The 17,674-nt window shown below is 39.1% G+C and overlaps 1 protein-coding gene across 3 annotated transcripts in view; it reads left to right on the top strand.

The window, feature by feature from the left end:
- LOC136858445 (titin homolog) overlaps window positions 1–17,674 on the top strand; it is a 415,865-nt gene that overhangs the window by 8,723 nt on the left and 389,468 nt on the right. For all 3 annotated transcript variants that reach the window (XM_067137993.2, XM_067137992.2, XM_068225556.1), the window contains exons 2-3: window positions 10,792–10,886; window positions 11,261–11,385. In XM_067137993.2, coding sequence (XP_066994094.2) covers window positions 10,792–10,886; window positions 11,261–11,385 — 220 coding nt within the window. The remainder of the gene's footprint in view (window positions 1–10,791; window positions 10,887–11,260; window positions 11,386–17,674) is intronic.

Genomic DNA, 17,674 nt, shown 5'->3' with positions numbered 1-17,674 from the left:
TGTTTTTTGGGAAGGATGTTCTGGATTCTGATATTAGTATATCTTTGGAAGGAGTCCAATTCTAGCGGGATTAGCGTAAAAGCAGCACTCAGGTGCGTGTCATATAGTTGAAAGTTCAGCAGTGATTACTATCGAGATAATTGGTTTAAGACTTCCATGAACTGTGTTTTAAAAAATGATGTTGATTTCCATAGGGAATCTGAAATATTTGTTCCGAATGAATAAATCATCTGATGGCCAGGCAGGCATCAAATTTTGAAAATGAGACAAAGTCTCTCATAGTGCATTGGCACTGTCAGTGGCTCGAAGTAGCCTATGCAGTGGCCTCCACAGTATGCACTAGCCATGCATCTTCGTAGGTGTGCTATTGACCAGCTGATGAGCCCAACTTAGCACACTGGGATGAAACGCTGGCAACCAGGAATGCGTTAGGTGGATAATTTATTATGTCCAATAATGGGGCAACTATATTGGTATTATAAATTTACTCATTCGGAACAAATATATCAAGTTCCGTTTGGGAATCAACATCTTTATCATACAATTATGTAATCAATTAGATGTCAGTGTTTTGACCGTGGATGTTGCCATGATATTCAAAATTTATCCTTCGGTCTGAAGAGGGTATTAGTGATAACTACATTGTGCTTTGAGCACTTCATGAGCAGGAGGGTTCCATTAGAGTTGCTTCCTTACTCCCTCTTTTTCAGTTACCTTAGGCCATAGTTTTGAGTCTCTACCAACTTGTGCAAGAAAATGATTTTGTCAGCTTGAGGTATTCTTGTTAGAAGTATGTCGAGTTGGCAATAGAATGCTACCTTTTCATCTACTTCACAAGTGAGGGTCGGAACATATGCACTAATTACTGTAACTCATTGATTGTTGGTGAGCTTGAGGGTAAGCTCACGAGTCTTTCATTTATGCCGGAAGAAAGTTCATCAAGGAGAGGAACAAGTTCATTTGCTATGGCAAAACCAACACCATCAATGCAGGACTCATGAATGTTTTTACCCTTCCAAAAGAAAGTGTATCCACATCCTTGTTCTTTAATTTGACCTTAATCGGGCCTTCTAGTTTCACTCAGTGCTGCAATATCAATGATAAATCACTTTAGTTCACAAGCCACGATAGCTGGTCTCCTTTCTAGCTGATTAGCTGTATTATTGTCCATTAGAGTACGGGTGTTCCAGGTTGCAAAATTCATCGTTATTTTCTTCTGCCCGCTTATAGAGTACCCTCTGGGCGCGGTTTCCCAGTCAGGTTGTGTTGAGATTGACTATGTTTTAGGGCACTTTATAGTCCCCTCCCCATTCAGGGTGAGCAGAGTGGTTCCTGAATAGGCCTGCTCACTCACTAATGCAGCACAGGATTTGCTTTACAGCCTTTCCTCAAGTAAAACAGTGATCACACATGAGAGTTGTTACTTATAATTTGGTAGCCGATCACACATTCGTCGCCTACGTGCCCGTTTGTCACTAGGAGCTCCTAGACTACACAATCCTGCTCCTGTCACAACTCCCTGATCGCCGCAGGACTTGTTGTGTATGTGCTGAGTACTTCAGAAGATGCCTGTTAATGGCATATTTTAGTGTGGGAATGCTGCTACACATCAACAATCACACATTTCTTGACAGGCTCAGAACCTGTCCCCAGTGGCATAAGAGTTACAACTGGAGGCTATGAGACTGCTCCAGCCTTCTTCCGCCTTCCCAACTGCCAGGGAAGCTTTAGTTGTCCCTACGCTTGCTCCGCCATTGAGGACTTTCTATGCCATTGACCATATATGGTTCTTCTGCCTTTAGAGGTTATTTTCCACCTCAAGGGCAAGAGAGTGCCCCAGTCCCTGCCAGCTCATCCACTTTCATAGGGAGCCGTTGGCATAGCAGTGGGGTACTCCTTATCCCGGGAGTTGCTCGGTCGCCAGAGCCTTGTCAGTCGAAAGCAGGGTGCACCACATGCAGGTGTGGTCGACATTGAGTAGGAGAACCTAACCCTTACATACCGAAGGAGGAAAGAATACCTAAAGAAATGATGGAGATGAAGTTCAAGGGAAAGAGAGTGAGAGGGAGACCTGGAACAAGGTGGATCGATTCTATAAAGGGAGTGCTAGGAGGAGAAACCTGGACTGGGACAAAATGATGAAAAGGAATGGTGGAAGGAGAGAGGAAGGTCGAGAAATGCCATAAATGCCCCAATCTGGCAGGAGCTGGATAAGGGGAAAGGAGGAGAGGGATGATTTTTCTCCCTCACAACATGGAGTTCAAATTGTCCGAGTGGCTCACGCGCTTTGGTGTAAATTATGATACTGATCAGTGGAGGCTTGTGGATTTGCATGACGAACAAACAAACTTATTTTTCATTTTTTTTTTTTTTTTTTGCTAGGGGCTTTACGTCGCGCCGACACAGATAGGTCTTATGGCGACGATGGGATAGGAAAGGCCTAGGAGGTGGAAGAAAGCGGCCGTGGCCTTAATTAAGGTACAGCCCCAGCATTTGCCTGGTGTGAAAATGGGAAACCACGGAAAACCATTTTCAGGGCTGCCGATAGTGGGATTCGAACCTACTATCTCCCGGATGCAAGCTCACAGCCGCGCGCCTCTACGTGCACGGCCAACTCGCCCGGTACTTTTCATTTTATAGAGATAGATGATGGAATAAGAAGGGGCAGATTTTTTTTTTTTTTTTTTTTTTGGTAATGTGATTAGTAATGTGGGAAATGTGATGAGAATTATTGTAGACAGTTTGAAACTGCTGACCATAACAATTACAACATAAGAAAGGACACATCTTTTATGCATTTGAAGTTAGACTGTGAATATATTTTTCATTTAGTTGAACAAATTTGTTTTGTACGTATAGTACATGCATTGCCTCACAAAAAAAATTGAAGCACCCAGAAGGGGGGGGGGAAGAAACCAGAATGAAACTTCACATGTTGGGTATTCAGTCCAAAGGCTGGTTTGATCCTCTACAGCTCCACAAACAGCTGTCATAGATAGCCTAGGTGTCGCTGAAGAGGCATACCAGGGAAATGAGGAGTGAGGTAGTTTACTATTGTTTTCCTCACTCAGCCAGAAGTTGCTATTACATATCAGTCTGCAAAGCCCACTGAAATGCTTGCACCAACCAACCCTATGAGTGATATTTCACACCATTCATTACAGGGACTAGCTGCTAAGGAACGGTGTTACTAGAATCGCTCATACCTCGATCACCTTCATATCGTCAAAGCCAAAGATGACACTGAGACAGGTCAATGAAAGGAAAAAATTTATTCTAGCCCATACCAGAAGACATAGTGCACTGGAAACACTACATCCTGCCAGCAAAGGCATGTTGAGAGGGTATGCGATGTTATTTCAGTGATTAGAAAACTGAGTCAAATTTACAAAGAACTTGACAGTACGAGCCCATTTATCAGTATGACATTGCACCCTCTCTAGCATGAGATGCATTCACTGATTCTGCTGGGAAGGGTGTCATAAAGCCGTTGCATCCTCTGTTGAGGCAAGTTGGCTCACAAATATTGTAAGTAGTCCTTGATATCCTGGATACTGGCCTTGGGACTGAGTTGATGTCCGAGCTGGTCCCACATATATTCCATCTGGGACATATCTGGGGATCTTGATAGCCATGGGAGTACTTCAACATCACACAGACAGTTCATAGAGATACATGCTGTGTGTGTGTGAACGAGCGTTGTCCTGTTAAAAATTGGCACCGTGATACTGTTCAATAATTTTCCAATTTCTTTGCGATCATTTAAAAAAAGGCTAGGAAAACAACAGGGAATCTGCCACCTGGGCGACTGCCCTAAATGCAGATCAGTAGTGCCTGATAAGCTAAAAAAAAAAATAAGTCATATTAGAAGTAACACATGAGGACGCAGGATGTCCGTGATGTACTGTTGTGTCATCGGAGTTCCCTCAACACTACCAGTTGTGACCTGAAGTCATAGCCGATGCCTCGCCACACCGTGGTGCCAGGAGTAACACCCCTGTCCTCCAAAACATTGGAAGAATAGGACCTCTTCCCAGGTCGCTGCCATACTTGCAGACGATAGTCATCCGGGGTAGTACAGAACCGCGACATTGCTGAACACAATGCGACACCATTCATCAGCAGTCCGTGCTTCCTGGTCATGGCACCGCTCCAAATGCAGTCATTTGTGTTTTGGTGTTAACGGCAGCCTGCGCATGGGATGGTAATTCCCTAGTGTGGCTGGCGCTAGTCTCAGACCAATAGTATGGGATGACACAGAATGTTGCAGGGAGTCCATTACTTTTCTCGGATGGCAGGCACAGATGTGAAGAGGGTATGATGTGCTTGATGCATAGTATGGCAATCCTCCCTTACGGTGGTCAGACATGGTTGATCGGAACCTTGACAATGGGTATGCCTGCCCTCTCGTTCCCATGTAGTCCAACACAGGCCACTATCACATCCAAATCCCATACAAATCTTGATATTGCACGATTCGACTAGCCAGTCAAATGAAGTCCCACAATAAGGCTTATTTCAAACTCTGACAGGTGCTGACAATGCTGTCTCACATGAGTACACAGAATTTGTGTATCCTCAACAGTGATCTGACACTAGTCACACCCGTTATATATCCTAACAGGCCTGATAACAACACAAATCAGCTCTAGTTGCTGTTCTACCTGTCACAGAGAATTGCAACTGTAATCATTTATATATCCGCCGATGGTGTGTATGTGTACGAAGTTACATTGACATGCGACCATGGGTGCCTCAGTATTTGTCAGGCATACATACATACATACATACATACATACATACATACATACATACATACATACATACATACATGGGGAGGTTATTGTACAATGGAACACTTTTAGCAGTTCATTTTATTAAAGTTTTTGTTGCAACTTCTTTGATTGCATAAAATGAATTTAAATGCAAAGCCTGTATTGTCGATATTATACTTTTTAAGGGCACAATCAAAAATTACACTTTTACAGTACTAAAAAGTTGTGTTTAATTAAAATGACATTAACAAGTTTCATGACATGTTTCATCCTTCTCTTTGGACATCATCGGCAAAAAATTCTTATAAGTAAAATAGACAAGGTCACAAATTGATACACATTAAAATACTTTTCAGGATGCCAAAAATATCAAGTTAAAATACAAGATATAATTTAAGTACCATTTTTTGTTGGAATAAATATGTGACCTAGAATACCATTTTAAAAATGCAATTCCAGCAGCTATATACAGTGAACTGAAACACTTCTATTTACAACAAAATAACAACAGGAAATAGGTACCCCGTTCTCAGGTTTACTTTGAGAAGTCCTCAGCTGTATGAAATACCATAAACAGTTCTCCACATGTAGGGCCGTAGTGCAGACTTTGAATTTCCTCAATGGATTTTTTTAAAAATTGATGTTGGTGGTATTTTGGATGGAAAATGTCCCCACTGCTTACCCTGAAGTCTCAGTAGTGTTTCCCCAGGACTTGGACATCCTCTAATTGTGTTAGAGGGCAACTCAACACTTGCCAACAGCTGCTCAGCTATGTTGATTCTGAGGGTTATAAACCCTTCTTACCGAGCTCGAAAGCTGCAGTTGCTTAAGTGCGGTCAGTATCCAGTATTTGGGAGATAGTAGGTTCGAACCCCACTGTTGGCAGCCCTGAAAATGGTTTTCCGTGGTTTCCCATTTTCACACCAGGCAAATGCTGGGGCTGTACCTTAAGGCCACGGCCGCTTCCTTCCCACTCCTAGCACTTTCCTGTCCCATCGTCGCCATAAGACCTATCTGTGTCGGTGCAACGTAAAGCAACTAATACCAATATACAATACCAATATAAATGGTCCGTTATTGGACATTATAAATTTTCCAACTAACTCATTGTTGGTTGCCAGCGTTTCTCCCTCGTGTGCTAGGGTGGGCTCATCAGTTGGTACCTAGCACACCTACCAATACGCTGGCTAGTGCATACCATGGAGGCCACTGCGTAGGCTAACTGGAGCCACCGGCAGTGCCAATGCACTGAGAGACTTTGTCTCATTACCAAAAATTGATACCTGCTTGGCCATCAGATGATATAGATGTTGATTACCATAGGGAATCTGAAATATTTGTCCTGAATGAGTAAATTTATAATACCAATATAAATGGTCCGTTATTGGACATTATAAATTTTCCAGCTAACTCATTGTTGGTTGCCAGCGTTTCGCCCTCGTGTGCTAGGGTGGGTTCATCAGTTGGTACCTAGCACACCTACCAAGCAGCTAGCAAAAAAAAAAAAAAAAAAAAAAAAACCTTCTTGCTTCCTACCAGCATTGAGAAGGTGATGAATAACACTAGCGTTCAATAGGGCCATATCCAACATATAAAAATTCAGTTTCTTGTACTTATCGTGAGAATCTACCCTACCCATTCCACACTTGTATATAGTGACAAGATTGGGTTTTTAGCTTCTTTCTACCATCATGCCTTTTCACCTCAACAAAATCTGGCCTATCGTGAAGTGTAAAAAGCGTATGAACTGCGTTCTTCTCTGACCATTTCACTGCTAACCCCATTACTGGATAAAAATGTAAGCTCGCCCCTTCTCAGTTTTGTGTCACCAAGTTCCTTAGGCATGAACATCCTGTTTGGCCTTGCTGTTCTGACTGCATAAGTTTTTTCCAAGTTTAAAAACTTCATATTAATTCCGTATTGAACAGAGAATCTAATGGGAACGAGAAAGGTCCAACTATTCAGTACCATACAATGTTATAAAATGTATTATAACATTTTATTATTCTTAGGACCGGTTTCGATGCTGGTGTGCATCATTTTCAGCCACCAAAATAGAAAAACATACAATGACAATGTTACAAAAACAATGCATAAAAATGTACACAAATCTTACAAATGAGGAATGACTTGGTTAAAAACATGAGCCGTGAACATTAACTTTTAACATTGACCTAAAAATATAGCACCAATTATCTTAAAGCTTTGTGTAAACGTCCTCTTGACAAGAGTTCTCTGAATCTAAAAACATTGAATGACATGTGACCAGATTAACAATGAGCCAAGGACAATAATTTATATATCACTATCTTAAAAGTCCAAAACCATATTTCCTTTTTCATAAGAATATTTGTATGAGAGTCTTCTTGATGAACATTCACCGAGTCTTGAAGTAAATGGTGAAAATATTAAGAAAACTGTTTACCATAGGTTAAAGAAGGTCAGTCATTAAAATATCTTAACCAGTCTTAAGACGTAACAAATTATAGAACTAAAGAGAACATGAAGGAGCTTCAAACTCTGTTTTTCATAGTAAAATGCATGTCTTCTCTAACTTAAGAAAATTGTGGCTGGATTCGGTCTGCAAAGTATTCTATAACAAATATTTACATGAAAATGAGGCGTTCCAGGGTGCCTTGTTTCTATTTAGGTCGCTCACAGCTCTGTCAAACTCTGACCTCAAAATTGGGTCTCCCATTTCATCAGTATCAACAGCCTTTTCTTATTCCAGAACTAAATTATCTACATCTTGCTTGATACAACTGTTGGATATGTTCCTGCCATCTGCTAGAAGTGGCTTTACATCTGAGCTCTTAATATTCATACACCTAGATTTCTCCTTCAGCCAGTCTTCCTTAGCTACCTTGCACTTTCTATCCACTTGATTCTTTAATTGCCTGTATTCTTTTCTGTCTTCTTCATTTCTAGGATTCTTGTATTTTCGTTGTTCATCAATCAGGTCTAGTATCTCCTGAGTTATCCACTGATTCTTAGTTGATCTTTTCTTCCTTTTTAACATTTCTTCAGCAGCCCTGCTGACTTCATTTTTCATGACCATCCACTCTTTCTCTATTGTGTTCCCTTCAGCCTTTTCATTTAGTCCTTCTGCAACATGTTCCTTGAAACAATCCCTCACACTCTTTTCTTTCAATTTATCTAGATTCCATCTTTTTGCATTCTTACCTTGCTTCAATTTCTTCAACTTCAGATGGCATTTCATGACCAACAAGTTGTGGTTATAGTCCATGTCTACTCCTGGGAATGTTTTGCAATCCAACACCTGGTTTCTGAATCTGTGCCTAATCATAATGAAGTCTATTTATACCTTCCAGTGTCTCCAGGTCTCGTCCACATATAAAGCCGTCGTTTGTGGTGTTTAAACCAAATATTGGCAAGGACTAAATTATGATCAGTGCAGAATTCAACCAGCCGACTTCCTCTTTCTTTCCTTTGTCCCAATCCGAATTCTCCTACTGTATTACCTTCTCTTCCTTGGCCTACCTCTGCATTCCAGTCTCCCATCACAATTAGATTCTCGTCACCGTTTACATATTGTATTAAATCTTCTATCTCTTCATATGTTCTTTTGATTTCCTCATCTGCTGAGGTAGTAGGCATATAGACCTGCACTATTGTGGTGGGCATTGGTTTGGTGTCTATCTTGACGTCAATAATTCTTTCACTATACTGGTCGTAGTAGCTTACCCGCTGCCCAATTTTGTTATTCATTATTAAACCAACTCCTGCATTTCCCCTGTTTGATTTTGTGTTGATAATTCGGTAATCGCCTGACCAAAAGTCCTGTTCTTCCTGCCAACGTACTTTACTTATACCAACTACATCTAACTTTAGTCTATCCATCTCCCTTTTCAGATTCTCTAATCTACCTCAATGATTCAAACTTCTAACATTCCACGCTCCGACTCGCAAAATGTCAGTATCCATCTTCCTGATGATCGCCCCCTCTCGTATAGTCCCCACCCGGAGATCTGAATGGAGGACTAGTTTACCTCCGGAATATTTTACCCGGGAGGATGCCATCATCAGTACATCATTCATACAGAGAGAGCTGCATGTCCTCGGGAGTTACTTACGGCTGAAGTTTCCCGTTGCTTTCAGCTGTGTAGCAGTATCAACACAGCTAAGCCATGTTGAGTATTATTACAAGGCCATATCAGTCAATCATCCATACTGCCGCCCTTGCAACTTCCGAAAGTCTGCTACCCCCCTTTTGATGAACCATTCCTTAGTATGGTCTCTCAACAGATACCCATCCGATATGGTTGCACCTGCGGCTCGGCTATCTGCTTCATTGGGACACGCAAGTCTCCCCACCGCGGCAAGGTCACGTGGTTCGCAGGGGAGGATAAATATATCATAGTATTTTATTGCGCAAGACATGTACTGTAGATTAAGCAGTTTTGACCAATTCTATCTCTGGATTTTTCTTGATTTTCATATCAAAATCTCCTGATGTTTTGTCTTGTGAAGTTGGCAGGTATGCTGGAAGTTTGGAATAATTTGGCCGATTGTTGTTGCAGAAAACACTCTGAAATCCCAGTGTTATGATTTAGTCGGGCATGGCAACACGCTGTGAAACGACAGAGATATGTGCGCGGTGATCGCATTAACTTACAATGTTCTCCACTCTCAGCACAGAGGTGCATTTTTCCCAGCAGTGCACGGAGCCTATATATGAAATATTCATATAAACAGTGTTATGTGGCTGAAGATGTTAATGATATATGAAACATGTACCACTCTTAACCAATAAGTTGCCTTAAGCAACTAATGTATCGACAAGGTGGGAAATAAAAAATAGTTGTGAATCTGTTAAAGTGTAATATGGACCATGAAGCTGATTTTATGTAAGGACTGCAGCTTGTGCTATGGGTCATTTCCCCCCCCCCCCCCCCCCTCCCCAAAGCATGGTGTTCGGGCTCTGCATGGTGCTATATTTGAATATTTTATTAACGTAAAATGAAGATATATGGACCTTAATATGGTGATACAGTACAATATATACAATGATTTATAAATAGATCTCTTGACACTAACAGCTTAATGCAAACTAATGCCTGTTGCTCACGGTAAAATGTTTCGTAAAATTTGTTGTACAATGAATTTTATAAAAATTTGGTGAAAGCAAGTTGTTTTGCTCATGGTAAAATTATTTTATAAAATCTGTGGAAGCGGTGGAAGCATCAGGATGGCCATCTATGAACTCACTTCTAAAGTGATGTATGTGTTGCCAACTATCGATAAACTTTCAAACCAAGAATCAGCTCTTCAACTTATAGTGTGTTTGAGAGTATGACTCCAACAAACAAAGCAACACTTGCTGCTTTACCTGCAGTTATATGTTGTAGACCTACAGTGGTAAAATGGAAGAAAAGAAATGCCAGGAAATGCTGGACTCGGGATTGAATCAAAAGAAGAGAAGAAGGTAGAGGATTGTTGTCCTTGGTTGAAAATTAGTTGAGGTTAGATGACCAGCATTCATATAGGAATTAGGCGGTTGTTTTTCTGCCTCTCTCCTTGCATTTCTGTTGTGGTAAAGTGACGTTTTAACTTCGTACAAACAAGGATATTTCTGGTATTCATCCAGTGAAACACTAACAGCTTCCTTAGTCCACCCGGATCATGCATTTTGTTTGTTTACAATCGAGCTTCACAATCTTCTTACGACGTAACGCCAGCATCATCGTGATGTCAGCTTCGCTGATTGGTTCGTTTCGTAAAATTAATTTTACGGAATAGAACATGTCCTATTTTACAAAAATTTGATCATAGGTTTTATAAAACTTGAATTTGACCGTGAGCAACAGAAATTTTATAAAATTAAATTATTGTGCAATAAATTTGACAGAAAATTTTACCGTGAGCAACAGGCATAATGCTCAAATCCAAATTTTTGATTTGTGAAATGGCTGGATCTCAGTGCAGGTTTTTTGCTGTCTGAAACTGTAAAGACCTTGGAATTTATTTTCTCAGTGACTGGTTATTTCTTTTCCAGAGGGCTAGATCAAAACTACAAATGATGCACAATTGGACTCCTTTACTATTACCATGGGCAAAACCAAGATTTAGATTGCAAGGTCTTTTGAAAAGGTAATTATTATTATTATTATTTTTTTGACAAAAATATTTAGAGCTGTCGTGTAATAAAATGTGTGATGATATGTTACCTAGCAACAGTACCTTGCAAACTGCTCAGGCCATGAAACTGTATTTCGTGGTCATCCATCAATACTTCATGTCACAGCCTGTATGCTTGCTAGGTAATATTGAGTCACACATTTTATTGAAAGACATATTCATGATCATTAGATGTTCCCGAAGGGAAATTTCTTGACAGTCTTTTGATTTAAATTCTTTCTTTCTTTCTTTCTTTCTTTCTTTCTTTCCTTCTTTAAATCAGTGTATTTTAATGGAACCAAAGCCTTAATTAAAAACTGTTACTATTATTTACTGCTTGTTTTTAGGTTCAGTGGAAGAACATGTATACTACATATAACAAAGCCTGTAAGGAAGGTACTTAAAAATGACATTGTAAGTACAACTGATGGCCAAAGATACCAGCTTATTGGGCCTGCAGTAGAATCTTCAGGTAATAAGGACTTTTTTTTTGTTTTCTGAAATTGTTGGTAATAGTTGTCTTGCTAAGGAATCGTTAAATGGGGGTAATATTGATAACTTTTTAAAGGATTCTGTCTTATATATTTTTTATGTTATCTAAGTTGTACTTACAAAATCTGGTGATAAGATATGTTACTCCTTACTACTTATTTAACATAATAACTGAGTTAAGAAGTTCATTTTATTTTGAAAATGATGAACAATCTCAGTGATAGGTTTTACCTCATAGTGTGAGGTAATTTCAATCATTTGTTTATTTTGTTTAGGTATCAGTATTTGTCTGTCATGTGGGTAATACCAGATTCACAACTAAGTAATACCATGATATATTAACAATTTGTTGGTTATTTTGATCCACCTTTTCAATAATACAAATTTGTATTGAAAAGGTGGATCAAAATAACCAACAAGTTGTTAATATATCATAGCATAGTTCAATACGGGCCTAAAAATGAGATTAGTTACGTGTAAGTAATACCATTCGGAGTTTGATTTAAAAAATACACATTAACTTTACCCAGGCGTAACCCATATAGCGGTTACTTGTCCATACCTTTGCGTGCAAAAACCCATATATGAGCTTACACAATACTTGGAAATGTTACCTGCCCTCTGAGTTTAAGTAGTTACACAAATAGTCATCACATGGCATAAGCTGTTCTGCAAAATATTAAAGTGAGATATTGCCATTACATCTTTGTTAAACAGGTTTCCCTTTGTGTTACCAACTGAGTTTTGTTGACTGCATATTATGGTTTATTTTTACATTTCCCCCCACATTTTCAACAATATGGCTAAATGGAAACAAATATACTAGTGATGAGGTAGAGGGATTATTGAATGAAAGTGTCAGTAAAATCTCAGAATTGTCATTTAGCTAGTGACAGAGAAGTTTAGCCTCGTGAGATTTCTTTCAGCAGCAGTTGTGAAAGTGAAAACAGCACAAGTGTCCGTACAGGCGATACACATGCACCTGGCTCTGCCTGGACAAGTGTGAGTAATTTTAATCCTGGCCCATCTACGATTTCAATATTTAATAATTCAGCAGTGACCTCTGTTGCCATCTCACTTTTGTTGAGATTCTGATCCACGAGAGCATTTCTATCTTTTCTTCGACAATGATATTTTCGACATAATTACAGATAAAAATCATTGTTGTCCATACTGAATGTAGGATGCTAAAGGGTTTAATGTGTCACCTATTCAATACATATAAATTTTTAAACATAAGGAATTTATTATTAATTCCATTTGAGACATGTTTCACCCTTCATTGAGGGCATCATCAGTCAAATTACCTCCCTAAGGCAAAAATCAGGTATCTGATTAGTAATTAAATTATAAACATTAAGATACATTACAATGGGAAAAAATTAAGCAACCAAGAAAAATTTTGTTCACCGGTGATACAGTTAAACAATATACGTTTATAGACATAGTAGGCAGCACCACTGCGTAAAATCACTGGGTATTTTAGCAGAGTCCAGCAGTGGTGTTCCGAAGAATAATTGACGCACTCGTTAGAAAATTATAGGAAATTATAAAGTTTATACAAATATTTACATTGAAACAGTCAGGGGAGAAAGAGTATTAAGTGTCTGGCGTCAATGTTTGTAACATTAATTACTGCCGTTAGTTGAACGATTACAGGTTGACAGGGTAACTGAACAGTATTTACAATATCCAATTGAACAGTTGAGAAATTACAGCTTATATACATATTTACAAGAGAGCAGCTTGGTGAGAAAGGGTATAAAGATGTCTAGCATCAAGTGCGTCCCGTTGTTTTAGTCGTTGGATGACGATTGATGTGTTTGGCGTTTGGCGGCGGGGGGGGGGGGGGGGGGGGGAGCTTTGGGAGGGAGGAGCCTGGGCAGACAACACATTTGAGTTTCAGATACACAGAAAACCCTCCTTCACTCCGCTAACAATAAACAATAAATCTTTACACCCCAACTCTCATAAACAAGCCTCTTACTAGTTTAATATATAGAGCTTTAAAAATTCCCCTTTCACCTAACAATCTAAAAAAAGAACTTGATTACGTAAAAGAAATAGCCAAATTCAACGGCTTCAACACCAACACGATCAACAGGATCATCATCAAAGTAAAACTAAAATCAACTTCGCAGCTCTCCCCAATAAAACCCAATAAACCCAAATACGCAACTTTCACATACACTAATCCAGTTATCCACCAGATAGCCAACCCCCTAATAAAGCACGAAGTCAACATTGCTTTCAAAACACAGAACACGAACCAGAACATAGTTTGCAACCAGAACTCTGTCAACCTAAGAAAAAATTGCTACGCGGGCTCAGGTATTTACAGACTCACCTGTTCACAATGCAATTGCTCGTACATCGGACAGACTGGCGGAAGCTTCCAAACCCATTATTTAGAACACTATAATGCCCAAAAACATAATAAATTTTGCGCAATAAGCACCCACATGAGCGACACTTGCCACCACTTCACCACAATAGAACAAGACTTAAAAATCCTAAAGAGTTGAGAAAGGCAAACTAATGACTGAATTTGAGAACCTATACATCTTTCTAGACCAACACTTCAATAAAGACAAAAACCTCAATGAGATAATAGATATAAAAAGCCCCCTTTATGACCAAATTCCCACCTTGCTACAAAAAATGAATTTTCAAGGCAACAACTTTTCTAAACTCTTTAATACCACATCAACTAACTCACCCAGCACGTCGACAGTCTCCCCCCTCCTCCCTACCTCCCCCATTCCCACCAATTCCCCCACACGCAATGACAGCAAGCCCATACCTCCTCCCACCCAAGCACTTCCCCCTCCACTACGATACAATACGAGAAATAAATACCACTCGACCATCAAAAACACAACACCCAACACAAGAAAATAACATTTCAAATGCATTAGTAAAAAGACATCAACACTATCCACGTAATTTTCGAGCCATGCATCTTCCCCCCCCCCCTCCTTTTTTCAACCAACATTCCGAACACATTACAAGGTCACCCCTCCACTCTACCTCCCTCCATTCCGTCAGCTCTTCTCTGCGCATGAACTCCGCCCAGGCTGCTCCCTCCCAAAGCCTCCCATCCCCCGGTGCCAAACGCCAAACATATGTGCGTATTACCAACTGAGCCTCCTTCATAGTCAACCAACACTCACCAACAAATAGCTTCTCAGTGACACATCAGGTATGTAACACAGCATTTACTCTTCATTACTTACCATGATCTTTTCTTTACACATCAATTAATAATATTAACATCTCAATTACAGATAACTTCCACTTAATACAACACAACTTTTGACAACACGCTAGAATGCAGTACACACCGGCACGAACATGGTGCGCCACTATGGCACATCTTCACAGACAGAAAAAGAAGATCCCTCGTCCCAGCTACGACGCTCTGACTCTGTATTAATACATTCTAATCTCTCCACTGCGGTTTATACCGTAAGCAACTCCTTTCTATTTCACCAGGCCAGCAGCACAAAACAATAACTTCGTCCCGAGGTCCTTCATGATTTCATTTACAGAATAATATCAATTTAAAGTCTCACTAGCATCTCACACTGATGTTTTCACATAAAATTCAGTTAACTAAACTAAAAAGCAAAAGATTCTAACCTGCAACATATTCCCAATAAATACAATTATCAACAAATAACGGCCGTCATCAATCAATCAATATCAATCAATCAATCAATCAAATAATACTGATCTCCATTTAGGGCAGTCGCCCAGGTGGCAGATTCCCTATCTGTTGCTTTCCTAGCCTTTTCCTAAATGATTTTAAAGAAATTGGAAATTTATTGAACGTCTGAGCCTCCTTCATAGTCAACCAACACTCACCAACAAATAGCTTCTCAATGACACATCAGGTATATAACACAGCATTTACTCTTCATTACTAACCATGATCTTTTCTTTACACATCAATTAATAATATTAACATCAATTACAGATAACTCCCCTTCCTATAAATTAATATTTGCCCCAGTTTGTCCTCTTGAATTCCAACTTTATCTTCATATTATTGCACCCGGCTATCGAGCGGTCAGTGCCAAGTTATCCCGGTAACTCAATTTCTTCTCAGGGTATTCCATCTATCGCTCATAAAATCTGTGATTTTATATGGTTAGTTTTTTACGTGGTTTCTCAAGAGACTCGGTCTGTTGAGATGCACATCATGGGAATACCTATACGCTCAAGTAAGGACCTGTGGCCGATAACCTCACTAGGAATCTCTTTCTTTTTGTCGAACTTATCAATTACTTATATCTACAAAACTTATTAGCTAACTTACAAACTAGGCGTTACCCAAAAGGAATTCAAAACACAGGCACTTTCTAAAAGAAAAATATAAGAAAATTTATTGAATAAATCATGTTCAATGTAAGTTAATCTGAATTCTGGCTAGTATTCTCTTAATAATATTTAAGCATAAAGGATTAGAGTCAGCGCTGGCTCAAATAAAAGTAAAATAATTAAGCTTTAAATTATTTACGTTCTTTCTCATTTAATGTTCAAACTCATATTGGTTATTTACTTCTATATTCGTAGCCATGTTCCGAAATGTAATTGATTTTCTCCAATTATATTCAAGAGATCACTGAGCAATCACGGTCTCCATATAAATACTCGTTGTGAATACTGTCACGCTAATTATATAAATTATTTTCACCACATTTAAGTCATCTCACTGTGATAAAAATGGATGGTTTGCTAAATTGAAACGTAATAAAAATTAAATGGGATAAAGTCAGATCGCGAATATAAATCTGATCATATCTTTACGTATGTATTGCCCAAACAAACTCTTGCGTGAGTGTGAAATCGTAAAACTGCTCTCCAAATTTTCCATTCATAAATCTAAACTCTGATTATTTGGTCACTTATCTTGAATACGCATAAATAACAACTTACGGGCTAAGACAATACCTCCCTAGAGCCTACAACCTATGGCTCCTAACTAACCATTATCATATTCTTTATATTTAAAACACTTCAACTGAAATCATATCTGCGTGAAAAGAAATGAATATCTATCTGACTGTTCAAGTAGTTTCCGATCCACACACTCCTCCATCAACGGCTCAATGTGCTTTAGCTAACTGCTCTTACTCAATATCTCTCATGTGTACGAGCTACACAACTCGGTATGTACAGTACAGAATGAAATTAATACGTATTATACTGAAACGTCACCGCACCAAAGAATATCACATGTATACTTAGTCATGAGCCTAGTAAACCGTATGTTAAAGAACACTCTTGTACTCGGTACATGCCATTTACCAATGTCAGATAAAAACTGTCACGATTCACAATTCTACCATAATACATGTCAATCTTACCTTAAAATGGTCATCTGCGCGATATTCACACTTTGACATATTCTTTCCATTTGACACAGAAACTCACCTTATGTAAATCTAACACAACGTTTCCTCGGCGAATAGCAATTCTTTCTCTTACCGCAGAATATAAACAAACATCTATATTTCAAGTATTCCTTAATATGCTCCATGAAATAACCACCTTTCAACATCATTCAAATATACATTATCATACCACCGGCATACATATTGCTATACGCATATAGCCGAATACACCCAAAACTATATGCCAAACATTTTAGAATTGCCTTGTAATAAACGCATTTTAATAACCTTTTATCTTAAAAACGGCAGTTTGAGTTCAATGCCCTCTTTCTATGAAGAAAGGAATACGTAACTTAACTATATTCATCTGTGTCGCGCAGGTAAATTTGTGACGTAATCTTTGTTCAGGTAAACGAGATTAATCGAAATTTCACTAGTTACATCGACTCATTCCTTTTAGGTCTTCACAAGTAACACTTCTTTCATTTACTCATGCTAGTTTCAACTGTATGTATGCAAGTGCGGTAGCCTGTATATGATATAATAGAATTCTAATTCTATACTGCCATCTTATCTTATAGCCTTAAACATCTCACACTTCACTTTATGTTTCACACACGTTCTTAATTAATTCATAAATATCACCAATTAATCAGCACATGCCGAAGTTAGATTGAGGGTGTAGATTGCAAGAAACTACTCTACTAAAAAAAAAATGTATGGACTTAGCTCGTCAGATGCTACGTTTGGTCTGGTTGTCGCTCCATTCCTTGGTTGTTGTTAGACCCTCTGTTAGGATCTGGATCTCCGGTTGGATAACGTCTTCCCGGTCATCAGCTGGTCACATGGCTCGCCAGTCCAATCCTCATC

Source organism: Anabrus simplex, chromosome 1 (genome assembly GCF_040414725.1).
Source record: "Anabrus simplex isolate iqAnaSimp1 chromosome 1, ASM4041472v1, whole genome shotgun sequence".
Classification (NCBI taxonomy): domain Eukaryota; kingdom Metazoa; phylum Arthropoda; class Insecta; order Orthoptera; family Tettigoniidae; genus Anabrus; species Anabrus simplex.
Note: the sequence above shows the minus strand (reverse complement) of the source record. Positions and strands in the feature narration are given on the sequence as shown.